The 22221-nt window shown below is 31.6% G+C and overlaps 1 protein-coding gene across 4 annotated transcripts in view; it reads right to left on the bottom strand.

Annotated features, from left to right (window-relative positions):
- Positions 1–22221, bottom strand: part of LOC127734325 (transient receptor potential cation channel subfamily M member-like 2) — a 571123-nt gene that overhangs the window by 546682 nt on the left and 2220 nt on the right. For 3 of the 4 annotated variants that reach the window (XM_052244165.1, XM_052244164.1, XM_052244163.1), the window contains exons 3-4: positions 16900–17123; positions 15458–15611 (exon numbers count right to left, since the gene is read on the bottom strand). The exons of the other annotated variant lie outside the window; for it this stretch is intronic. In XM_052244165.1, the coding sequence (XP_052100125.1) occupies positions 15458–15611; positions 16900–17123 (378 nt within the window). The remainder of the gene's footprint in view (positions 1–15457; positions 15612–16899; positions 17124–22221) is intronic. 4 annotated transcript variants of the gene reach the window in all.

Here is a 22221-nt window from a genome sequence, read left to right as displayed (position 1 = left end):
AATGAAAACAACACTTATAAATTGTTTACGTCCGAAGCGTTTTTCTGTTTGTATCTTCATCACGAACGCCTAAGGCCGAATATTTGAAAGCCAAGAATGTATGAGAATCGAAACAGGTGAAGAGCTTTATGACCAAAAAGGACCTAAAAATAATAGGTCAACATTGCCTAAGATGGTAAACCACATTTTTTCTATAATTTCTAAATTTACTAATAGTCATTTTAAGAAAGTTTTGTTATAAATCATGTCATTAATGGAAATCTATTAAATCTAATTAACAGATCAATAAATCGATGTTCATCATCAGTAATATCAGTTGATCAAATTAAAAAGCATTGGTTATTAAAAAGACATTTTCTTTAACTTAATCGGATAACACAATCTCCTTGCCGGTTTTTGAAAAATTACTGGAACGATTGAAGATATGTATGTATGTATTGTACTTATTGTTTCGTCATTTAAAGATACAAATTGACAAATAGCATGTTGTTTTGAAATGATTGAGGATATTATATTAAGCAACTTAAAAGTAATCTAGTCATAAACCAAGCGTTCATATTTGAATAACAATATGCCAACGAAAGAAATAGAATAAATAAAAAATCTAGGGGGCAACATAAGTCTTCTAAAATAGGCCGATGTTTATACAAAATGTCAAGCTCTCAATCGTCCGATTCTAAAATTATGAATAGATTTAACCAAGTTTCATGAATTGAGACCGGCACATGAAAATGGGGAAGAATAAAATAATTTTTGAAATCTCAACCATCGACTTTTTTAATCTCCATCAGCAAATTAACAAAATGAACACACTATATAAAACCAGCACAGGAAAAGAACTGTAAACATTTTTAATTCAAAAGTTTATTAGATACTAAAAAAACACTCTACTATTTTAATCTGGTGGTAAAATATATGTATTCAAAATATGTCTTTAAATCAAGAAAAAAACAAAACCATACCATTTACTGTCTAAACGATGGTCTTGAGTTGTCTATATAAAGAAACCGGATTTTCTATGTTTTTCTGTGTTTGTTTTGTAAAATGTCATTAAATCATCTAGCCAAAACGCTCTTTTTCCTTTGTTGTTATATGACATAAATGGTCTTGTTTATACACAGTTGAATATGATTTCGGGCCGAGTTTCTTCCTACCTTTCTCAAATACACGGCCTGATTATGATTTTAGGAAGACTCAAAGTGAAGGAAGGGTAGTACAGAATTTTAGTATAAATTTAAACTCTTAGAAGTTCGGCGGATATAAATGTTGGAAATATGCCGCACAGCCCTATGTTTTAACCTTTGAATAAAATTGTAGTGCATATCAGCATTCTATTTTAGGATATAATTTTTTACGAAACTTCATAGTACAAGTGGCACAGTTGTAGCCGTAAAAGGAGTTCCTATTGGAAATTGCATTGTCTATATTTACAGAAGTGCAACCTATAGTAATACGTAGCTTCTTACAAGTAGGTCAAAATGTCCAATCCTCTTTCTCTTTTCCAGTGTTGATTAACATGTTCACCCCTGCCATACACATCTTAAATGTGCTTGTTCCTGCCTTGAAATTAAGTATTTGACATTTGTTTAGAGTCGTTAAAAATCGAAACTATCAAACGTATGTATTTCGTTTTTCTTTGCTTCATCTTTTTATTTAACTTTTTGTTTCTGTTTAGTTTTGTTTTGTCAAGATTATATTCAGGCTCGTTTTGTCAAATTTCTGTTTCGTTTAGTACATCGCGGTTTTATCTTAATTTCACAGTAAAGCAGTGCACCCTAGCAATCAGTATTTTCTTTTCTTTTTTTTTCATAAAAAAATCTTAGGTGATAATTCCTATGAGAATTGCGATAAATTGTAAAATACAAGTACATACCTTATGAACTTGGATATTCTATCATTGTTATATCAACAAGGTTCTAGTTATAATATTTATCACTATTTTAGAATACTTGCATAGAGGATTTTCGCATTTCATCCAGAATATGGTAGCTAGTTTTGGTCTGTTTACAAAAATTGCCCAAATCAGAAGATCTTGATATGCGGACCCTTTTTCCTTTCTGTTCAGAGAGTCATCTGGTTAACACAAATGTAAAATATCTTTCAATCTAGGCCACATACTGAAGGGTATATATTCACCACTATAACTGCAGTTTTTGCATGACATTTAAGAAAATATTCGTCATTATTTATTGCCTACGAGAAGGTAACACCTCCCAAAACGAAAGCTGATTTTATCAACTATAGTTAATGGAGGGGATTAGGCGGCTGTGCAAGGCTAGGATGTGTTTCCGTAGAAGTGAGAAGTAACAGTGCAGGTTCCGGTCCCGATTGGGTAGGAAGCAAAGAATCAGATCAACTCTATCATTGTTAGGTTTATTTTCTAGGCACTTTATAATAATTCAGACGCCTGGTGATTCCTAATCATAGGAAATACAATAGATAAGGTATAAATTGCAGTTGTCACTATACATAGGCAGACATATCTAAATATGAAATATAAAAAAAGCATCCTATTTTTTATACGAATGAGATGAGTATATCAAATTCCTGTACACTTAGAAATACTTCGTATATATGTTGTGTACAAAATGCAAGTTTGTACAAATTACAATTTGTACAGGGTTTTTGTACAAGTTATAAGTTTTTTGACACATACCTTTTTGTACCAGGTGATAAAAGTTTGTCTTCTAAAATTTATTAGCTTAATGTCTTAAATTCAAATTTATATACTTCAACTTAACATTTAGTGCTATTGTCCTTGTTTTTAAACTGGAAATATGGACAGCTGAATGGTTTGGATTCTTTTTTTTTTCTCCTTATACCAAAATCATATCCATAAAAAATCTTTTTTGTGTATCATGTAGTCATAGAAATATGACATAAATATGCGAAACAAAAGACTGTGTGCTTGTATCATCCATTTGTGTTAAGTTGTTCATAAAACACTGATAACTTGTACAAAACTTCTGTACAAGTTATAATTTGTACAACATTACAATTTGTACACAACATATACATACATTCATTACGAATGTTGATATTTACAAAATAAAAATAACACTGTAATGATTTCGTGCGTCCGAAGCAATCTTCTGGATTAATTAAATCGGTAACGCTAACTATAAAACATTTAATTGTCTTGATCCTAACCACGTGAAGAGCTTATTGACCAAAATGTCGCATTCGCCATAAGGAAATGAAACCTGAAAAGTTTGTAAAAAATCTTGTCAGCACTGAAGCACCGACCACTGAGTGATGATACTCTTTAAGACGAACAGTTTACGAGTAGTGGTATTGGCAAAATGCTATAAAATGAAAATGACGCTTTATTAATTATGTGCGTCCGAATCGCTTTATAAATTAAATGTCAAGGGTAAAATATGCAATATGTCGTATCAAAAGCAATAACAGATCACATTTGCATTCTAGACTTACCCCTACGATATCCAAGCAAATCCTGACAAATCTGTCGACCTGCGATCATACACACTTCAAGGTTTGATCGTCCAATACATTTCGTTTCCTTTTTCTTTTTTGAAGGAAAGCATAACTCCTTAAATTTCTGAATATCTGACGAGGTACCCAACTTAAAACAAATTTCATATATATATTTTGAAATATGTAATACAAGTATGATATATTGAATTTCATTTTATTCAATCATGCATTGAACAAATACATAGTAGATGGCATCCGACTGACTCATATAACTTAAACTCTACTGATATATAAGACATACGTGATATACACAATGGAAGATTTTTTCCATTGGACTTACTTTTCTGCGTTTTTTCTCTGGTAAACTTGAGAAAACTCTACTGAGCGACATTTTCCATTGACAATTAAATATTCATAATACGTTTGTCTGATAAACCCAATGCTTTAGTTAAGTATATATTATAAAGCCACTCTTGACGTGTTCTTACATTTAGCAACTGTATATGAATTGAATATAATAATCATCATGTGTTTTATAGTATAATATTCCAAAAAATATTTGTTTTCTATAAACCGGGAAACATTAAATAATGATCATGCCTTTTTTATTTTGGATTTGGTCTATACAGCTTAATTTGTTGGGTGAATTGGTGGGGATTGTTGACTAATGTTTTGGTGCGTTTGTTCGCTCAATTTCCCGTTTTTCCCTTTCGCCTTGGTAGCGTCTCTCTGTATTCGATACCGATATATCAATATGCATTTTTTAAATTATCCGCTGATTTATTAGCTAGTTTTTCAGTAAAAAATGCAAACAACTAACTTTACAACTCATTCAGACAAAATTGAAATTATATGCATTTGTCTATTTTTATGTCCCTTTCTGGCCATATACATATAGTAATGGGACTACATTTGTTGGCTTTCAAATATTAAGGTCTGAACGTTCCTTATGAATATAAATCCAGAAAAATTCTTAGGACGTATGAAATTTATAAAGTGTTCTTTTCATTTACTTTCCCTTGGTCAATACATCTGATGGTTGACTGTAGTCTCCTATTGATGTCATCAGCGCATTAGTCAGTGTTATGGTACAGACATGATTTATCACATACCCTTTGTTTTTAATTCCCCGTTGATCAATAAAATACTCATAGGAAACTAAGATTCCAACTCCGTCAGATAACGTTCACCTTTGGTAAATGTGTCCTTTTTTATGTCCCTTTTCGAAATATTGCTCTTATCGTTTCTATGGGTTTTGTTACATGCCTGACATCCAAACCTTTAGTTTGAGCGTTTCTGATGAAGGCACTTCCAGAAGACCACTTTGGACGCAAAAAGTTACTTAAGTGTTATTTTTATTCTACAGCACTTGGTCAATAAAAAATAAAAAAAGTATAACAAAAATACCGAACCCCAAGGCTAATTCTAAAATGGGGGGAAGTCTATAAAAGCTGACAAAGTCAAACGCTTTCAATCAACGGAACAAAGTGAAAAATACTTGCCACATTTCTGACTTTGGCATTTTCCGAAGAAAATGGTGGGATAAACCTAGTTTTGGAGCTAGCTAAACCTCTCACTTGTATGACAGTTGTTTATAATTCCATTATATTGACAAAATTGGTTGAGCAACCCAACCAGACATAATAGGTTTATGTGACAATAATTGGGATCCAGCAGACAAAACTGTATAACCTAACATAGCAGACATACACCAAAACTGACTAAAACATTAAAACAAACATACAAATTAATCTTACAAAGACGCCAACAAAAAAGGTAAAGAAAAAAGTAAAAAATGAAGAAAACACGTTATAAATTTCGTGCGTCCGAAGTTTACAATGGCGTCAGTATCTCTGCTGGTCGACTGTGCTTCAGTTCTGACGTGTTTTTAAACATACATTTCTAGAACTTCCTCTTTGTGAATTAAGTGATTATTATGAAACTAAGGTTCAAACTCCATCATGCAAAGTTGATCTTAGATGACTTTGGCTATTCTGTGTAGGTCCCGTTTTCAAGTGTTTTGGTATATAGTTTCTAACATTGTCTGCGTGTTTTTTACATGGCTGGCTTCTGAGTGTTAAGGTTACAGCATTTCCCATGAAGGTCAATCCACAAAAACGTTTCAGAGGAAAGAAATGTATGAAGTGTGTACTTTTTATGCATACCGTTTAATACTATTTCACTGAAACAGACAGCTAAAATATGTATTGTACATTATGTTATGTTTATTTATTTAGATAATTTAGATTGTTGATTTTTTTCTGTTTTTCAAAAGGACCATTTCACAAATCCGAAAAAAATTACCTAGATCATGTTAATTTGTGCAGTATGGAAAATATAGTTCAATACTTGTATCTTCAATATTTGTACAATAACCTCAAAATGATATATTACCTTAAAGATATTTTGCAGAGCCGTCTTTGCTTTATGTTGAGATTGAAGCGTTTCCTGAAGTTGAAAAAAAAATTTATATTGAAAAAATGACTGCGTTAACGCACTAATGTATTGACTATCTTTGCAGATTAAAAAGTTTATTCAAAACAATTCAATTTTTCTGGCTTATGTTTGTTATCATTTTATTCACGTATTCATTTCTATACGCTCTACATATAAGCTGAGCCCCTGAGTTTACCCTGGGATTTTTTTATGGCTTTTGTTGACCAGCCTTTAATCTTTATTTCTGTTACGCTTTTTTTGGACTGCAATTTAACATGTAATTTATTTGGGTTTTTTTTTTTTTTTTGTTTTTGCCATGATGTTGTCTGTTCTTAAACTTGTGATTATGTTAACGTCATTTACGTATTTCATTATTATTTGTGGAAAATATCTTTAAACGTCTCTCTTCTACATTTAAATGCATTCGTTTACGTAAATATGTCGTTAATTGAAGTAACCAACAAGGATATATATCAGAAACATATTTCCTCTTACTTATGTCAACAAATTCTGCCTTTGCACATTTTCTTTAGGGGTGGGACATTATTTACCGTCAGTATTTGGAAAGTATATGATGTCAAGTGGTGAGAATCATGATTTTTCTACATAAACTGTTAAAGATATAATATTTACATCAAGCGCTTCTCAAATAAAAAACAGATGAAAAATAGAGATGTGATATGGTTCCCAACTATCCAGCAGATCCTAAAGGACGAGAATTTTTACATATATCGGTCTTTGTACGGCCTTCAACAATGAGCAAAACTCATAATGTAAAGTCTTAAAAAAAAACGAATATACCAAAAGGACTATCGAGAAATCTTAAATCAAATAAAACAGAAAGCAACATGTTCAAGAATATAAACAGTCAGAAAACAAACAACAGTAATTTAACATTACATAGACAAATTATGACTAAGTAACACAAACCCCATACTAAGACTGGGGTGAAATCAGTTTCTCCAAAAGGAAAAGAAGTTCTGACACCAAATTTGGTACTCGTTATGTTGCTCAAACAAATAAAAAGCTACAAAAAATAGAAAAAACCAACGGCCTCTGCAAATAGGGTAAAATCAACTCCTTGATTATTCGTAAAGTCAATTTGTCGCAATATACAAATGCCTAATTGAGAACTTGTAGTTGCAAAACACATACCGTATAAATATGCGGAAATATTTATCATCAAAGCGGACACCTTCTTCTCTTCATAATACCGATACATATTCATCTCTGTTTGCTACTATAGCTTCTTTCAAGAGCATATTAAAATTCTAATAAAATAAAAAACGAAATATGTGTTTTTATTTATATAATATTTTTGAATAAGACATTGTGATATTTAAAGCATAGATATGATACCCGACACAAGTGAATCATTGTTTCTGAAACTAAAGTTAATCATAAACTGTTGTGTTTAATCAATTCCATGTCAAAACGTTGTTCTATTTTAAGTTCTTGGTCAATATCCATGATTTTTATTGTAAAGAGAATCTGTTTGGATACATTTTCGCAGCCCATGTATATTGAGTGCGTATATCTCAGTGACACAATATTCCAGAGCTTGCATTTCCTATCGTGATTTACTTGAAAAAAAACTTCAATAAAACATTTGAAACCAACAGTTCCAAGAAATAAGTATACTAACCAATAAGAACAAAATGAAGTAGTTTTATAAGTAATGGTAAAACACATTCGCCATATGTGTGCATGATTAATTGAATATAACGTTCCTGTGTAATAATTCTACCAATAGTAAGGTCCTCAACCCTAGAAACGAATAGTATTATATCAATGTCATAATTTGCGGGTAAGCCTAGTTTAATTCGCTTTCGCGAACTATTGTATATTCCCGTTTCAAATGATAACGCTAACTGTGCATGAGAAATATGGCACAGTCGTAATCAACAGATTTTATGAAAAAAGAAAGATTATTGTTACATTATAAGTTTCAATATTATTTCGCATCTAATGCTCATTTTATTATCTTATGTAAGTTCGAGTGTATAGACACATATCATGTCGCTTATAATGTCACTCGTATGTTACCACATAAAGTGCATTTTTCCAGAAGAGTACGTTCATAAAATACTCGAAAAAGCCAGTTCTATTTCAATTTCTTATTAAACAATCTGACTTTTTAAAAGTTGTAGCAATAATACGCAAATAAGCGTATTACAATGATTAAGGAAATCAACAAATTTGAACATAAAATTGATGCAAACATAACAATACCTCTATTTTAACCTTTTTCTCTCCCTGCATTGCTTGTATAAACTGATACGCAATGTAATAATATAGTTGCAAAGATGATGGCGTCAGTATTTCCTTATAGGAAGCCATAAATTTGCGATCATCAGCACGCAATGTCCCGCCAATAGCATTTTTAGATAGAGCTGTTGGTTGGACTCTTTCATTTATATTTGGTTCAACTGGTACAGGGAATTGTTCGTCATTGTTACAAGGATGGTAATAGCTTTGTACTGTAAAATATTTAGTTAGAAAACTTTAATCGACACCTTTATTTAAAAGAAATTTCCAATGCTGTTCTTTACCATTCCAAACATACAAAGATTGCTAATGACTGATTACATTCTTCATAGTATTTTAGTAACTTAATTTCAATATCTTTCTGATGTTCCGAATACAGGTTACACTTCGAGGCGTCCTAACGTTATATTTTACCACCATTGTCGTAATGTTCCTTGCAATTAGTGTGTGATTGATAGTACAAATTCCCTATTAAAGCCAAAATAACAAAACAAAAATATAAAATATCATTTTCATACCATATTTATGCAATGTCATAAGATGATAGAGAAGTACAGATTATTAATTTCGTATACTACATTTGTATTTGGTACTGTATACCAACCTATTTTCCATGACACTTATTTTTGCGCTTAGACCTTTTCTGATCGCGGCAATTTGTTTTATAATTTCAACGATTTTTTTATTTGCTGGTGCATTCATATCAGCAAAAATTTAAGTTTGACTCATCGCGGCGACTTATATTCATGTCATTTTTCTAATATCGAAAGCTGATCGAGTTGATTTACAGAACATAAATTGCTAAAAAAATGGTTAAATGTACAAAAATACAAATTTTAAGAGACAGAAAGCTTTACAGAAACTGAACACAACAATGATTTTATCAAAACTCAAAATACCTTTGTGTAGCATCACTACAGGATATAGGTACCCCCGAAGCGTTGAAAAGCAAAAAGTATCTATTCTCCGTACAGTAAAAAGCTATTCGTCGTACACTTTAATCCGCTTTATTTACGCGAATTTTTCTGTGTAAACAATAGTTTATTTTGAAGTACACTGTTGTTCCACCTTAACTATGATATAACTATGTTCTACGAAAATGTCAAATGAATAGTTGAAGGATAAACGTCACATGTTTCATTGAACAGGCACCACCCGGTCCTATTCTGACATTTTGAAGAGAGATAAAGCCAATTAAGGATCATAGTCAGCCATAAATAGTAGCTGCTATATTAGGAATTAGTATCACAAAACTTTACCTTTCAGCAAAACGTAGAATGTAATGAAAATAAGAAAAATCTGACCTTACCTGATTGTACATTTGTGTTTTTCAACCACTTCGAGGGTCCCTATATCCGGTGGTGATGCCACACAGTAAATATTATACCTCGTTTAATGTGGGCATTATCTAAGTTGCCATAAATCTGCTCGTCTTCAGATTTGTTTCGGGACCATCCTCTAATAATCGCTCTTGTAACTGCGTCAGTAAACTCTTTCGACTGTGTTTCTTTGTTTATATCAATTATAGTTATCTGTCATGATAAATGGATTCATTCATAATGCCTTTCTCACACAGTTGTGATAGATTTGTGCAACATGTATACATGTACACGATATCTCGAAAAAGACAACACTTTAATAATAACAATAGTTATCATATATGCGTCATAATTTCACGTTATATCTAAAGAACAAACTTATAACACAACTGAATGAATGAAAACATAACTGAATGAATTGATTTGATACAACTCCTCCTCGTGATACAGAGACCTCTTTTAAACTATATGCAAACGTCAAAAAACTCATAGATACACAAGTCTACAGATTTGTACAACAATAATGATATCAGATATGTTCCAACAAGATAGAATAATATCGTATTCAAAAAAGACATATAATAAGAGTCTTGAGAAAATAACTAGTCCGCAAACGTATAAGCTATTGGATCGCCTGGAATGAATTGACGATGCTAAAAAAAAACAATTTAAATGATGCTGGTCAAAAGATTTTTGCAGCGCTACTGACAAGTGATATTTGCAAACAAAATGAAATTATGTTTAGATAAAAGATCGACAACGACGACAGTCATATGCCGACATCTGTGTCTTCCTATATCTTCGGTTTATAAAGTTTATTTAAAAAAAAATACAAAGCTAGAACTAAAAAGACACTGTGGAACTGTTGAAGTATCATTGCTACTAAACTAGAAGTATTAGAGGCTGAATATTCTCGAAATCATTGACAGAGCTGAAAAAATTATACATTTTGATTTATCTCATGCTGATGATATAGAAACTGTATTTGCGCTGATAACAAATATTTAAAAAAAATCTCATTTCATTGACATTTTAAGATATCGCACGATCAAAGAACGACGATCACCTTTCCTATTTTTTAAGTTAAACATATACACTCTGAGTTTAACTAATGATCAGTCACTAAAAGAGAGGCGAAAGATACCAGAGGGTCATTCAAACTCACAAGTCGAAAACAAACTGACAACCCCATGGTTAAAAAAGAAAAAGACAAACAGACAAACAACAGTACACAAAACACAACATAGAAAACTAATGACTGAGCGACACGAACCCAACAAAAAACTGGGGGTGATATCAGGTGCTCCAGAAGGGTAAGCAGATCCTGCTTCACATGTGGCACCCGTTGTGTTGGTCTTGTTAGTACAAACCCGGTAATAAGTCAGCATCAACCCTCTATTCATGTTATCATGATAGGCTACTGAAGTTATTGAATATCGTATCAACTTAGAAATGTATACTCCAAATTCAAGCTCTGCTAGAATTTTACCACTTAGAAATACAATATTCACATTGATAAAACTTAAATCATTTCTTTTGTCGTAACGTTTGTTATCAATCGACCCTTATTGTCTATTTCGATAAAAGCCAATGTATGAAGTGGGTTTAACTTATATGGTATATTCTTTATTTCAAGTTTAATGGGATAGATTCAATTAATATAGTCACACCAACAGTTGAATTATTTAGTGAGAGGATATTGTCTATTTAGCGGAACGTAAGGTTGAATGATAATATAGCTTCTTTTACTTCTTCTCCGTGTAATTCCGACTCCTGCATATGAAGACCAAGTCGAATTTAAGAGGAGACGGTTCGTTCCTATAGGAATGTTGATAGTCTGTTGTAACACGTCGTCAAAACATGTTGTTAACAAAAAATCATTTTAATTATTTCAGTTTCAGAGACATGGTTGTTTTAATCAAAATAATTTTAATAAATTATGATACTAGTATGTCCCTTCTTAATGAAGCACTACAGTCAGACTTTTTTTACTCCCGGTAAGCATTGGTAAAGGATACTTTCGGCCTACAATTCAAAGTAGAAAGACTTTTTATATTTTTTAAACACTCAAGTGTCTACTTCAGTCGATTCAATTAGTTTATGTTAAAGATTTGAACTGAATTGGTCATTAATAACGCTCAAATTGAAGCTCAAATATGAAAAATCTATCAAATATGCCATAAAACGTCACTTTTCAGATGGTTTTTGTCTAAATGGAAGTGGCCGCATTCGTGTTCAGTTTCAACATTTATATATGTTATGTATTATCATCAAATACAACATACATTTAAATATTAAGACTGAACACAAGTGCGGCCACTTCCACTTTAGACAAAACCCGTCTTAAAATTAGCAAAAATGCTAAAATTGTGAAGATTTCAGTATTTTTGCATGAAATAATGATTCTAATACCTGATGCATGTCAATAGTATGTTCAAAACAGTCCAAATTTATGTAACAACGTTATTTTACTTTCCAACAAAAAGCAAAAAGTTTTCATTTGTAACAATTTTGTAAAACGCTATATTTTGGGGCCAAAAAGTAGTCTTACCGGGGCTACTCCTTTAGAAAGGACAATGCTAATTCGACACTTGAAAACATAATTTTGATAAAAAAAAAAGGAAAAAAAATGCAATGCATGCGCCATCATTAAACAGACATTATTTCTAAGGTTTCGCAAAATCCTATTCATCGTCGGTATAAAAGAAGTAAATGATGAAGGAAGAGTGTAACGCAGACGACGCCCATGGAAAAAAAGAAGTAAGGCGATGGTAAGCTATCTATATTACTTTTTGTTAAATGAAAATAAACCTTTATTAATTTCATGCGTCTGGTGCGCTTTTCTTGATTTGACTTCATCAGAAACACTTGAACCAAAATATTCGAAAGCCAATGATCTTTAAGACGATAACACGTAATTAAACAACTCTTTTCTTAATATGACGCATTGACCAGCACTTTCTTACCTTTGGCCATGAAGGACAATACAGTTTTCATCACCATTTTTTTGTCTTAATGTTTTTTAATATGAAATTTTATCTATCTATTTACATCTTACCAAGCATTTGTTTTCTCTTATTGCTTTCATAATCGACTCAAGGTCATTTCGTTGATCTTTATATGCTGTGCTGTCAAACACTCTTTGCATAAGGTCATGAGAAGAAATACCAAATAACAATGGTGTTTTGTCCTTGATATATTCAGACATATCAATGGTAGCGCTGAAAGATTATTTGAATACGAGTATCTATTTGTAAGGAATAGGTACGATATTTGCCTACATTGTCCTTAAAATAAAAATATATTTCAACTATCTCTCATTTTCAGAATTGAATTTTGAATGGATGTGTTTTAATAAAGCATTACTGTTTACAAATATACTCTTTTCATGAGATATACAGCTATTATACGTTAATAAAATAGATGTAGTAAAATGGCGATTGTGCATTGTCTATTGGAATAGTAAATGCGTTAAAATAATATAAAGCACAACTGTCGCCAAGAAAAGATATTTAAACATTCAGTGTATAAATTATTCACTGGAAAAACCATATTTTGAGCGACGCTCGTGCTCCATGGATATGTTAATTAAGCCACAACGTTAGTATAATAAGTCCATTTTAGTTTAGAACTTTACAATTCTAATTTGAGGCGTTACTGTAAAAATGTCAGGCTAATTGTGTCATCAAGAAATGTGTAATTTCATTTTTTGGTTAGAGTCGTTCTTCTGATGCTTAGATAATTTGTCAAGTAATGACATATATCATTGTTTTGTTTTTTGGTAAATTTACATAACCAATTAAGCCCTAAAATGTACATTGTCTTTATTAAGTTATGTCATTATTATTTCACTCTACGTATGTAACAAACTTTCGATATCGGTTTACGGACAAAGCTAATAAAAAATGAGAAATTCTAATTGAAATATTTTGAAGATATTTTACGATTTACTCATATTATTTTTTAATAAAGTAAAAATACCTAAACAATACATGTTGAATGTAATATTAGAATTGATGTTGTACAATGTAGAGTATGTTACCGTAAAAATTTACTGGAGAGTCAATACGCTTATTTATTAAAAACAATTCCGGGGGGATGAATTCTCAAAATATGATATCTTACTTTTCAATGAATTCAGCAATAAAGTCAGCTGCTTTTCCCGAACCTTTTATAATCAGTATAGGCAAATCTTGCTTCAGAACTTGGTTAACAGCTTCTATTGTATCTAAGTCCCCTTCTGCTACTATTGTTAGAACTGGAACATTCCATTGCACTAATAATATGTTAATCATTCATTCGTAATCATTACATAACGTAAAATTGCATTCTTTATAATTATTTGATCTAAAAAATATTTTCGCTGAAGAACTGTGAGTCAGTCAAAATCAAGAACTATACATAAGTTGAATCTTGTCATTTTATTGTAATTAAGGACATACGTTATGTCAAATAACTCTGTATAATACCTTTATGCAACATGGAATATAAATAAGAAGATGTGGTATTTGTGCCAATGAGACAACTCTCCATCCAAGTCACAATGTATAAAAAGTTAACAATTATAGGTCAAAGTACGGCCTTCAACACGGAGCCTTGGATCACACCGAACAGCAAGCTATAAAGGGCCCAAAATGACTAGTGTAAAAAAATTCAAACAGGAAAAAAAGGGAAACAAGAAACATCTACGAACCACACTAACAAACGACGATCACTGAACAACAGGTTTCTGACTAAGGACAGGTTTGCAAAAATCCAGCGGGTTTAAACATTGTAACAGGCACCAACCTTCACCCTAGCCTGAGACAGTAGTAGTAACATTACAACTTAAAAAGACACACTATAAAGTATCAATTGAAAAAGCTTAATTCGATCAATAAAGACAAGTAAACATAAGTTTGATCTATGACACAATATAAATACAATATTGAAACGTAGATGCCAATATAATATAGATGTTACAGGCAGTGATAAAAAATATGTAAGAAGAGTGTCAATTAGACAACTCTAACCTGGGACAAAATGGCGTTAAGTAAAACAAATTACACAGGTAAATTTAAATATAATAATTTTGTTGTAAAGAGTACGGAGGTAAACATTTTTTACAAAATTAATAAATTTGTTGTTCAGAGTACGAGTACAGAAGTGAAAACTTATCTTCATACTAAATACTTATCAATGGTGGTATATATTAAAAATAATAGTGAGACAAATGTATGTATGAAGCTATTTGGCGCAATCGACAAAGGTCGGGTAAAAGTGTAAAATTAATGTAAGGTCCATCAAGGACGTATGTTAGTTATACGTCCTTGGACCCATCAGTAAAATTAAAGAACAAAATAAGTTTCATGATGTAGTTAATTGATTTAGACACTACAAATAGAAAATGAGACGGTTTAGTATGATTGCCAATAAAACAGCCATCGAGCAGAGAAAATTTATGTATGTATACGTAAGCAAATTGCATTAAAAAGAATTATAATTTATTAAAACAAATTTTATCTACAATCGTCAACTTTCAAATCGGATGCCTTGTTATGTAAATTCTTAAATATCGCAGAAAATAAAAGCGAGATATACTGAATAAAATACGAAGAAACCAAAAAAAAGTTACAATTAAAGATTTTTTCCGGGTAAGAAACATTCAACAAATTTCTTTGTGAACCTTTATATAATTGTAATATCGTCGTATATAAAGTATCTACCCTTTTTTATCCCTTTTTTCGAGGGGGGGGAGATCTGAACATGTCCAGTTCTTGAATTCTGACATGAAATTAAGCGATTATTATTAATTGTTATCACTTTTACACAGTAAAATTATTGAATACATGTTGTTATAAACACTGCTCAATATTGTTCGCAGATCTTATTCAAATTATATTAGTTGAATTGCTACTAATTGATAAATACGGACATTATAAACCATTCATCGCAATATATGAGATGAAACAATATTATATTTCATTGGTATGTATTTGTTATTAAATTAAACTTACAAGGCGTGCCTTCGAGTGTCATGAAAGATATTTTGTTTTTTACTAATCCTTTCAGCATAGATGCATGAAACTCAGCATACGACCTGTTATTCCCCAGCCAAACATTATATATTTCTCCAAGGAGACAGTCGCTGTTTTTCTTTTGCCAGTAGTCCTTGTAATAAATGAAAAAGTTAAAACGTAAGACCAATTTGGTCGTAGACAATAAATTTTATTGTATTGTAATTCATGGTAGGAAAAGTCGATAAACACGAAATGATGAAATTTTGCTAACGTTGATATCATAATTACAGATATATTTAGTATTTTTTTAAATAGTTCTGAAAGGATACAAATCACATTGGTAGCGTTGACCCTACACTGTTCTGACTGTTCTATTGTTTAGCTCTCGTTTCAAATTTTTAGTCTTCCAATCTTTTGGTCTCAATCATACCTGCGGAAGGTTGTTACAGGAAAATTTAATTTGAATCATCAAATTTTATACCTGGATATTAAAGGCAGCAGTGACTGCTAGTATACATTTTTCTGCTTTATTGATAAAAGAGGTAAGATCTTGAACTATAGACAGAACGAAAATCATATATTCAATTTACTAAAATTGATCAGCATACAGCTGTTTCCATCTAGTCATCAAACAAGATGTAATGTTCATAGTATGATTCATGAATGAAATTATAAAAACCTTAGCTTTTGGCATAATAGTTAAAGTGTATAGGGAAAGGGGGCACTATAGATAAGTGGGTACAAAATTGTCTGACCACATTGCATCACTATTCAGTTTTGATAAATATAATCAGTATTTTCGACTAGCTATATATCTTCTTTTTGGGTAGTTTGTTTTTACTTTATTTTGTGCGTATGTAATTGTACCTTTACCGACAGTAGTTGGTGAAATTTGTTAGGGATACATGGTTTTCATTGTGACATCGGCCATGATAAACATTTTAACCATTTGTCTATTAGACAATATAATTTGCGTTCTAATATGACGACCTAAATATCGTCAACCAGTATAATCACACTACTTTTAGCGCGAAAAATGTTAGTTTTTTTTATTTATTATTGAATAAAATAATAGCATTAATATCATCATATGCCGGGTAAAACGGAACATCCAAAATAATACCGTGTGTATTCACGTTGAAAAAAATACCGTAGTTGTCCTATTATAATCGAAAAATTGATGGCAGCCGTAGATTTGTTTCATTTAACCTTGGGTTGGGCATTTATATTCGTATTTTACACCTAACTATCGCTCTGGATAAAGTAATCAAATATAAATGCCTATCCAATGGTTAAATGAAAACAAATCTACGGCTGTTATGAATAATTTCTTAAAAATATTACATGGCAAAACATAAAATGTTGGTTGTATAATATGAATGTCACCACATTTAAAGAAACTGCATGATAACTACAATATGAATGAAATATAATCGTACCCATCCGTAATGTTCTTCGCCTGTATGTTTCTTTTTGTCGTGAAGATGGATTTGTTCCTCATCAAGATCGATGCTGGTTTCACACATGTCTTCTTCCGGAAGAATTCCCACTAGACTAATAAAGACATCATCACCTTCTGATTGCAATCTATTAAAATCCTCAACTGCTTCTCTCACGATACAGCTAACTGTTTCCGATGAACCTTTGTAGATAATCAAACTGTCTGCAAAATATGTATAAGAAACTAAAATGTTAATCAAATTTTCTCTTATTGGTATACTTGATAAACTTCTACATGGTCTATGTCAGTGGTTGACCTTGAACGAACTATAAATTATAACTATTTGTTTCTATCGTTGCTCATGTTCTTTTGCATATTCATTTATAAAATTTGAATTAAGCAATACACATGGTAAATATATTTATATATACATGTTGATATTTTGCTTTCAACAATTAGGTGATCGTACTCTACGTAGATATTTTCATCAACAGATATTACAAAAACTCTCACATCTTTATCAAAAGATACTACAAAAAGTCTTATATTTTTATCAACAGATACTACGAAAAACTCTCATATTATCATCAACGCGCACTAAGAAAATTCTCATATATATTTTTCATCAGATACTTCAAAAACTCTCATATTCTTATCAACAGATACTCTGAGAACTCTCGAATTTTTATCAACAAATACTATGAAAACTCTCATATTTTCATCAACAGATAAAACGGAAACTCAACTATTTTTTTCGACAGATAATACGAAAACGCTCGTATTTTTCTCAACTGATACTACGAAAACATTAATTTTATCTCTAGAGATACAACGAAAACGCTCATATTTATTTCAAAAGATACAACGAAAACTCTCATATTTTTATCAATAGATAATAAGAAAACTTTCATAGAAATGTACAGTTGTGTTATTTATTTATGTATTTCTCTGTGTTGAGTGTTCTGGAGTTTGTTTGTACTGTATTCCTGTCCCGTAGTGTTGTCATTTTAGCAGTATTTTTTACATTGCCATAATAGCGGGAGGTTTGGTTAGCCATAAAACCAGTTTCAACCCACCATTTTTTCTTAAAATGTCCTGTACCAAGTCAGAATATGGCAGTTGTTATCAAATAGTCCGTTTCTATGTATGTTGGCGTTTGTTTTTGTTGCAGTTCAGTGTTTCTGTAATTCCGTTGTTTTTCTTTTATAGTTGATGTGTTTCCCTTGGTTTTAGTTTGTTACCCGCTTAATCGATTTATGACTATTGAACAGCGGTATACTACTGTTCCCTTTATTTAGCAACAGAAACTATGAATTTCAAAACCGATTCTATGAAAACTCTCATATTTTATACCAATAAACAAACATAATGTGTTGAGTAAAGTATGGGATAGTTATATAATTATAACTATATGTTCCAATCGTTGAACCTGCTCTTTTCGTGTCTATTTATAACATATGAATTAAGCAATACACATGGTAAATATATTTACATATTGCAAAACATTTTAATATTTTGCTTTCAACAATTAGGTGTTCGTACTCTACGTAGATAATTCTAACAATAGAATGTAACTGATTGTCATTTTTAAAATAAAACAGATCTACGAAACGTTTCATATTAACATCAATGGATACTTCGAAAAATCTCATATTCTTATCACCAGATACTACGAAAACTCTTATATTTTTATCAAAAGATACTACAAAAACTCATATTTTCATTGACATGTACTACAAAAACTCTCATATATTTATCAATAGATACCACGAAAAAATCTCCTATTTTTTCATCAGATACTACGTAAACTCTGATATTTTTGTCAACGGACACAATGAAACTGTTATATTCTTTCACCAGATACTACGAAAAAATTCATATGTTTATCAACAGTTCCTAAGGAAACGTTCATATTTGTAACAGATGCAACGAAAATTCTTAATATTTTCATCGACAGATACTACAAACCATCTACTTTTTCATCAGATATTACGTTAACTCTCATATTTTCATCAACGAACACACTGAAATTCTTATATTTTATCAACAGGCACATTGAAATTTTTATATTTATTCATCGAATACTACGAAAACTCTCATATTACCATAAACAGATATTACGAAAATTTCGTATTTCATCAACAAATACAACGAATATCAACAGATTCTTTAAAACCCTCGTATTTTTATCAAAGAATACTACGAAAACTTTCATATTATTTTCAAAATATAAAACGAAAACTCTAGTATTTTTATCAACAGATACTACGGAAACTCACATATATTTTTATCAACGAACACAACAAATTTCTTATATTTTTTCAACAAATGCTACGAAAACTGTCATATTTTGATCAACAGATACTAAGAAAACTCTCATCTTTTTTTTTCCTCAGATACTCTCTCATATTCTTTTCAACAGATTCTCTGAGAACTTCCGTATTTTTATCAACGAACACTACGGAAACTCTAATTTTATTTTCAACAGACACTTTGAAAACTCTTATATTTCTATCAACTTAATAAAGTTAGAGAAAACTTGAAGATCCCAATAGTTAGTATTGAATAAAATGTTATTTTCAATAATAGTCCATAATACTGATTTAGTGTACAATACACGATTTGAAATTTTTACTTTATTAGGTACGTACGGAATCAAAAGGTAAGAAAGCTTAATACCTTACAAATAATGTCAGCAAAAACAATAATAAGAATTGTCTTAATAACATCAGACAAACCCGTCTATGGTCAGCTTTGCCTATGTAATATTTTTTTTTTTGTGAAATTATATAAAACGAATCTTAATCCTTGCAATCCCGAAGACGCCCCTTGCTATCTTTTCCATCTTCTTGTTACTCGGAGGATAATACCCTCGGAACTTAACAACCCATCAGCAGGTGTCCGAACAGAGAAGCAGTATCTAACGTCAAATGTCTATCTCATTGTAAGTTACACGAGTTGTTTATTTGATATTTATCGGTTAAGGTCGCATTTGACCGGAAACGCATACAATGTTACAGTATCCGGTCTCGCTCCACGTCTCGCTCCCTTTGGAGTTCATGCGATTCCCTCAGTCTTTGTTGATTTTGTTTTAGATTTTGTTTGTATCTTCTTAATAGATTTATGAGATTTAAACTACTGTTGTCTTTAATAGATAGACGTTATATTTATTTTCGACGTTGGTTGAAGCGGTGAATGTTGCTTGTTATAATGATAGAGTTTTCGTTGGTGTGTGAATGTATTTGGAAATGTCTGATGCCAGTGAATTTCAATACAAAACACCTTCAATTGTCATTAACGTAAGTTTTTCTCCAATCCGGCGGAGTTCTTTTCCATTTAGTGGCTTATCCCTTTCTGTGTATTATGTTGATAACGCTAACGCAAATTTGAAATTCTAATATTATTGGGCTAAATTTAAGACGAATTATATATTTATATATATATATATATATGTATAGTTTTATTAATATGGATGGTCATCAAAGTGACTACACCTGCAAGCCCGACCGTCATTTGAGAACATGGGCACGCCCAAGCTGATTTCAAAAACCTTACCATCACTATCATAGACCACAACGAGGGTTGGTCAAGCGCCGACAGACTTGCTCGGGAAAGTCTTTGGATAAGAAAGTTAAGGACAATTTCCCCAGAGGGTATTAATGAAAAACCATGAAATGAGAACCTACCATCACTTGTTTCCTGGAACTCAGGCTTCAGTACAGGACTCTCACAGTTTTAAGGAATTTATTCCTCCTCCCAAACATCAATATTGAAAAAATTTACCAGCGTATTGATTCGTGATAATTTGTACAACGATCAAGATTATTATTTCAGTTCGACTACCACATGTCAAGATAAGTATCATTTGACATCTTACTGGTGAAGGATGGTGATGTTGTACCCTTTTAGACTTGCTTATTATATAATATAATATATATATAAATATATATATGAGTTCGAATCCCGGCCAGGAGAGAGCAAAACAATTTGCTTCCGCAAATTTACAGATCTCACATTGTTGGGCTGTTATTTAGACGAATTATGTATACAGAATGTGTTTTCAGCCTTGTATCACCATCACTGGTGATCCAATGGATAAATTCTGTCGTAGAGTTGTCACTGGTTCAGACGTACTTATATGATCCGTTCATCCTATTTCGACTCTTCAAAATTGAAGAGTCAATCCCAAATTGAGGTAAATTATATGGCCTTCCAAATACCGTTTCGATTCCTAACATCACTGAAGAGACATTAATTGTCGAAATCCGGATATGGTGTACAAATTTTTGCACCTCATGTTTGCGGTATACCATCTTTTCCGCAAGTTTTTTGTTTTCTATTTGGTATTAGATTAAAATTAAGATCCATTTTGTTACATCTATGATCCGTTTATTTGGCAATCGCCATGGCAGTCAGCAGGGTTTAAGAACATCCGTTGTTCGACCTGCTAGTCAAATGCGTTTTGTTAAAATATACTTTTTCACTTTTTGGTCTTTTGGAAAATGTTGTTTGTGCTGTATTTAGACCCCTCTACCAAGAAATTTGTTTTGCATGCACACGTATAAATATTGCGGTTTTTATCCAACGCAATCATAGGATTGAACGTTGTTTTCAATTTAGACTTGTTTATATATATATATATATATATATATATGTGGTTAAGTCTAAACAAGTGACAACTCTACGACAGATCCATCCATATAAATTGTGTGTTTTCAGCTGTGTATCACCTTCACTGGTGATCCAATAGATGGATCTATCGTAGAGTTGTCACTTGTTTAGATGTACTTATCATATACTAGTAATTATTTCTGTGACTGCATCTTACGATACTTTACGACAGATAATTAAGCTAATCTGCAATCAATTCCATTTTCATGCCTAATAAATCATGTACTGTGTTACAACTCTAGGTTCTACAGACGAGGAAAAGGTAACACTAGGCCACCTGAAGCTGAATTTTTAGTTCAGTCTAGGTGGCCAAGTGGTCTGGAGCGCTGGGCACAGTGCAGGGGGTATTGTCTCAATAACCCAATAGCACGAGTCCGAGTCCCGGCGAGGGAAGAACAAAATTTGCTTCCGCAAATTTGAAGATTTAACATATATATATATAAAGTGCAATGTAAAATGACATTATTTCAGTTCAAAAATTATGATAAAACAGTTTTGAAGAAAAAGTCCTATCAAACTTGCAATGACGTATTAGTTTTGAACTTCGTCTAAAGCTTAGTGGAAAAAAAAACTTTGAGATGAAGAACAATGACTGCGCTGCTCCTTTGCTTTTGATTTTTACAAGTGGGTGAAGGGAGTTCTTTTGTCA

The sequence above is a fragment of the Mytilus californianus genome, unplaced genomic scaffold (genome assembly GCF_021869535.1).
Source record: "Mytilus californianus isolate M0D057914Y unplaced genomic scaffold, xbMytCali1.0.p SCAF_3, whole genome shotgun sequence".
Lineage (NCBI taxonomy): Eukaryota > Metazoa > Mollusca > Bivalvia > Mytilida > Mytilidae > Mytilus > Mytilus californianus.
The sequence above is the reverse complement of the archived record's forward strand: the minus strand, read 5'-3'. Positions and strand labels throughout refer to the sequence as shown.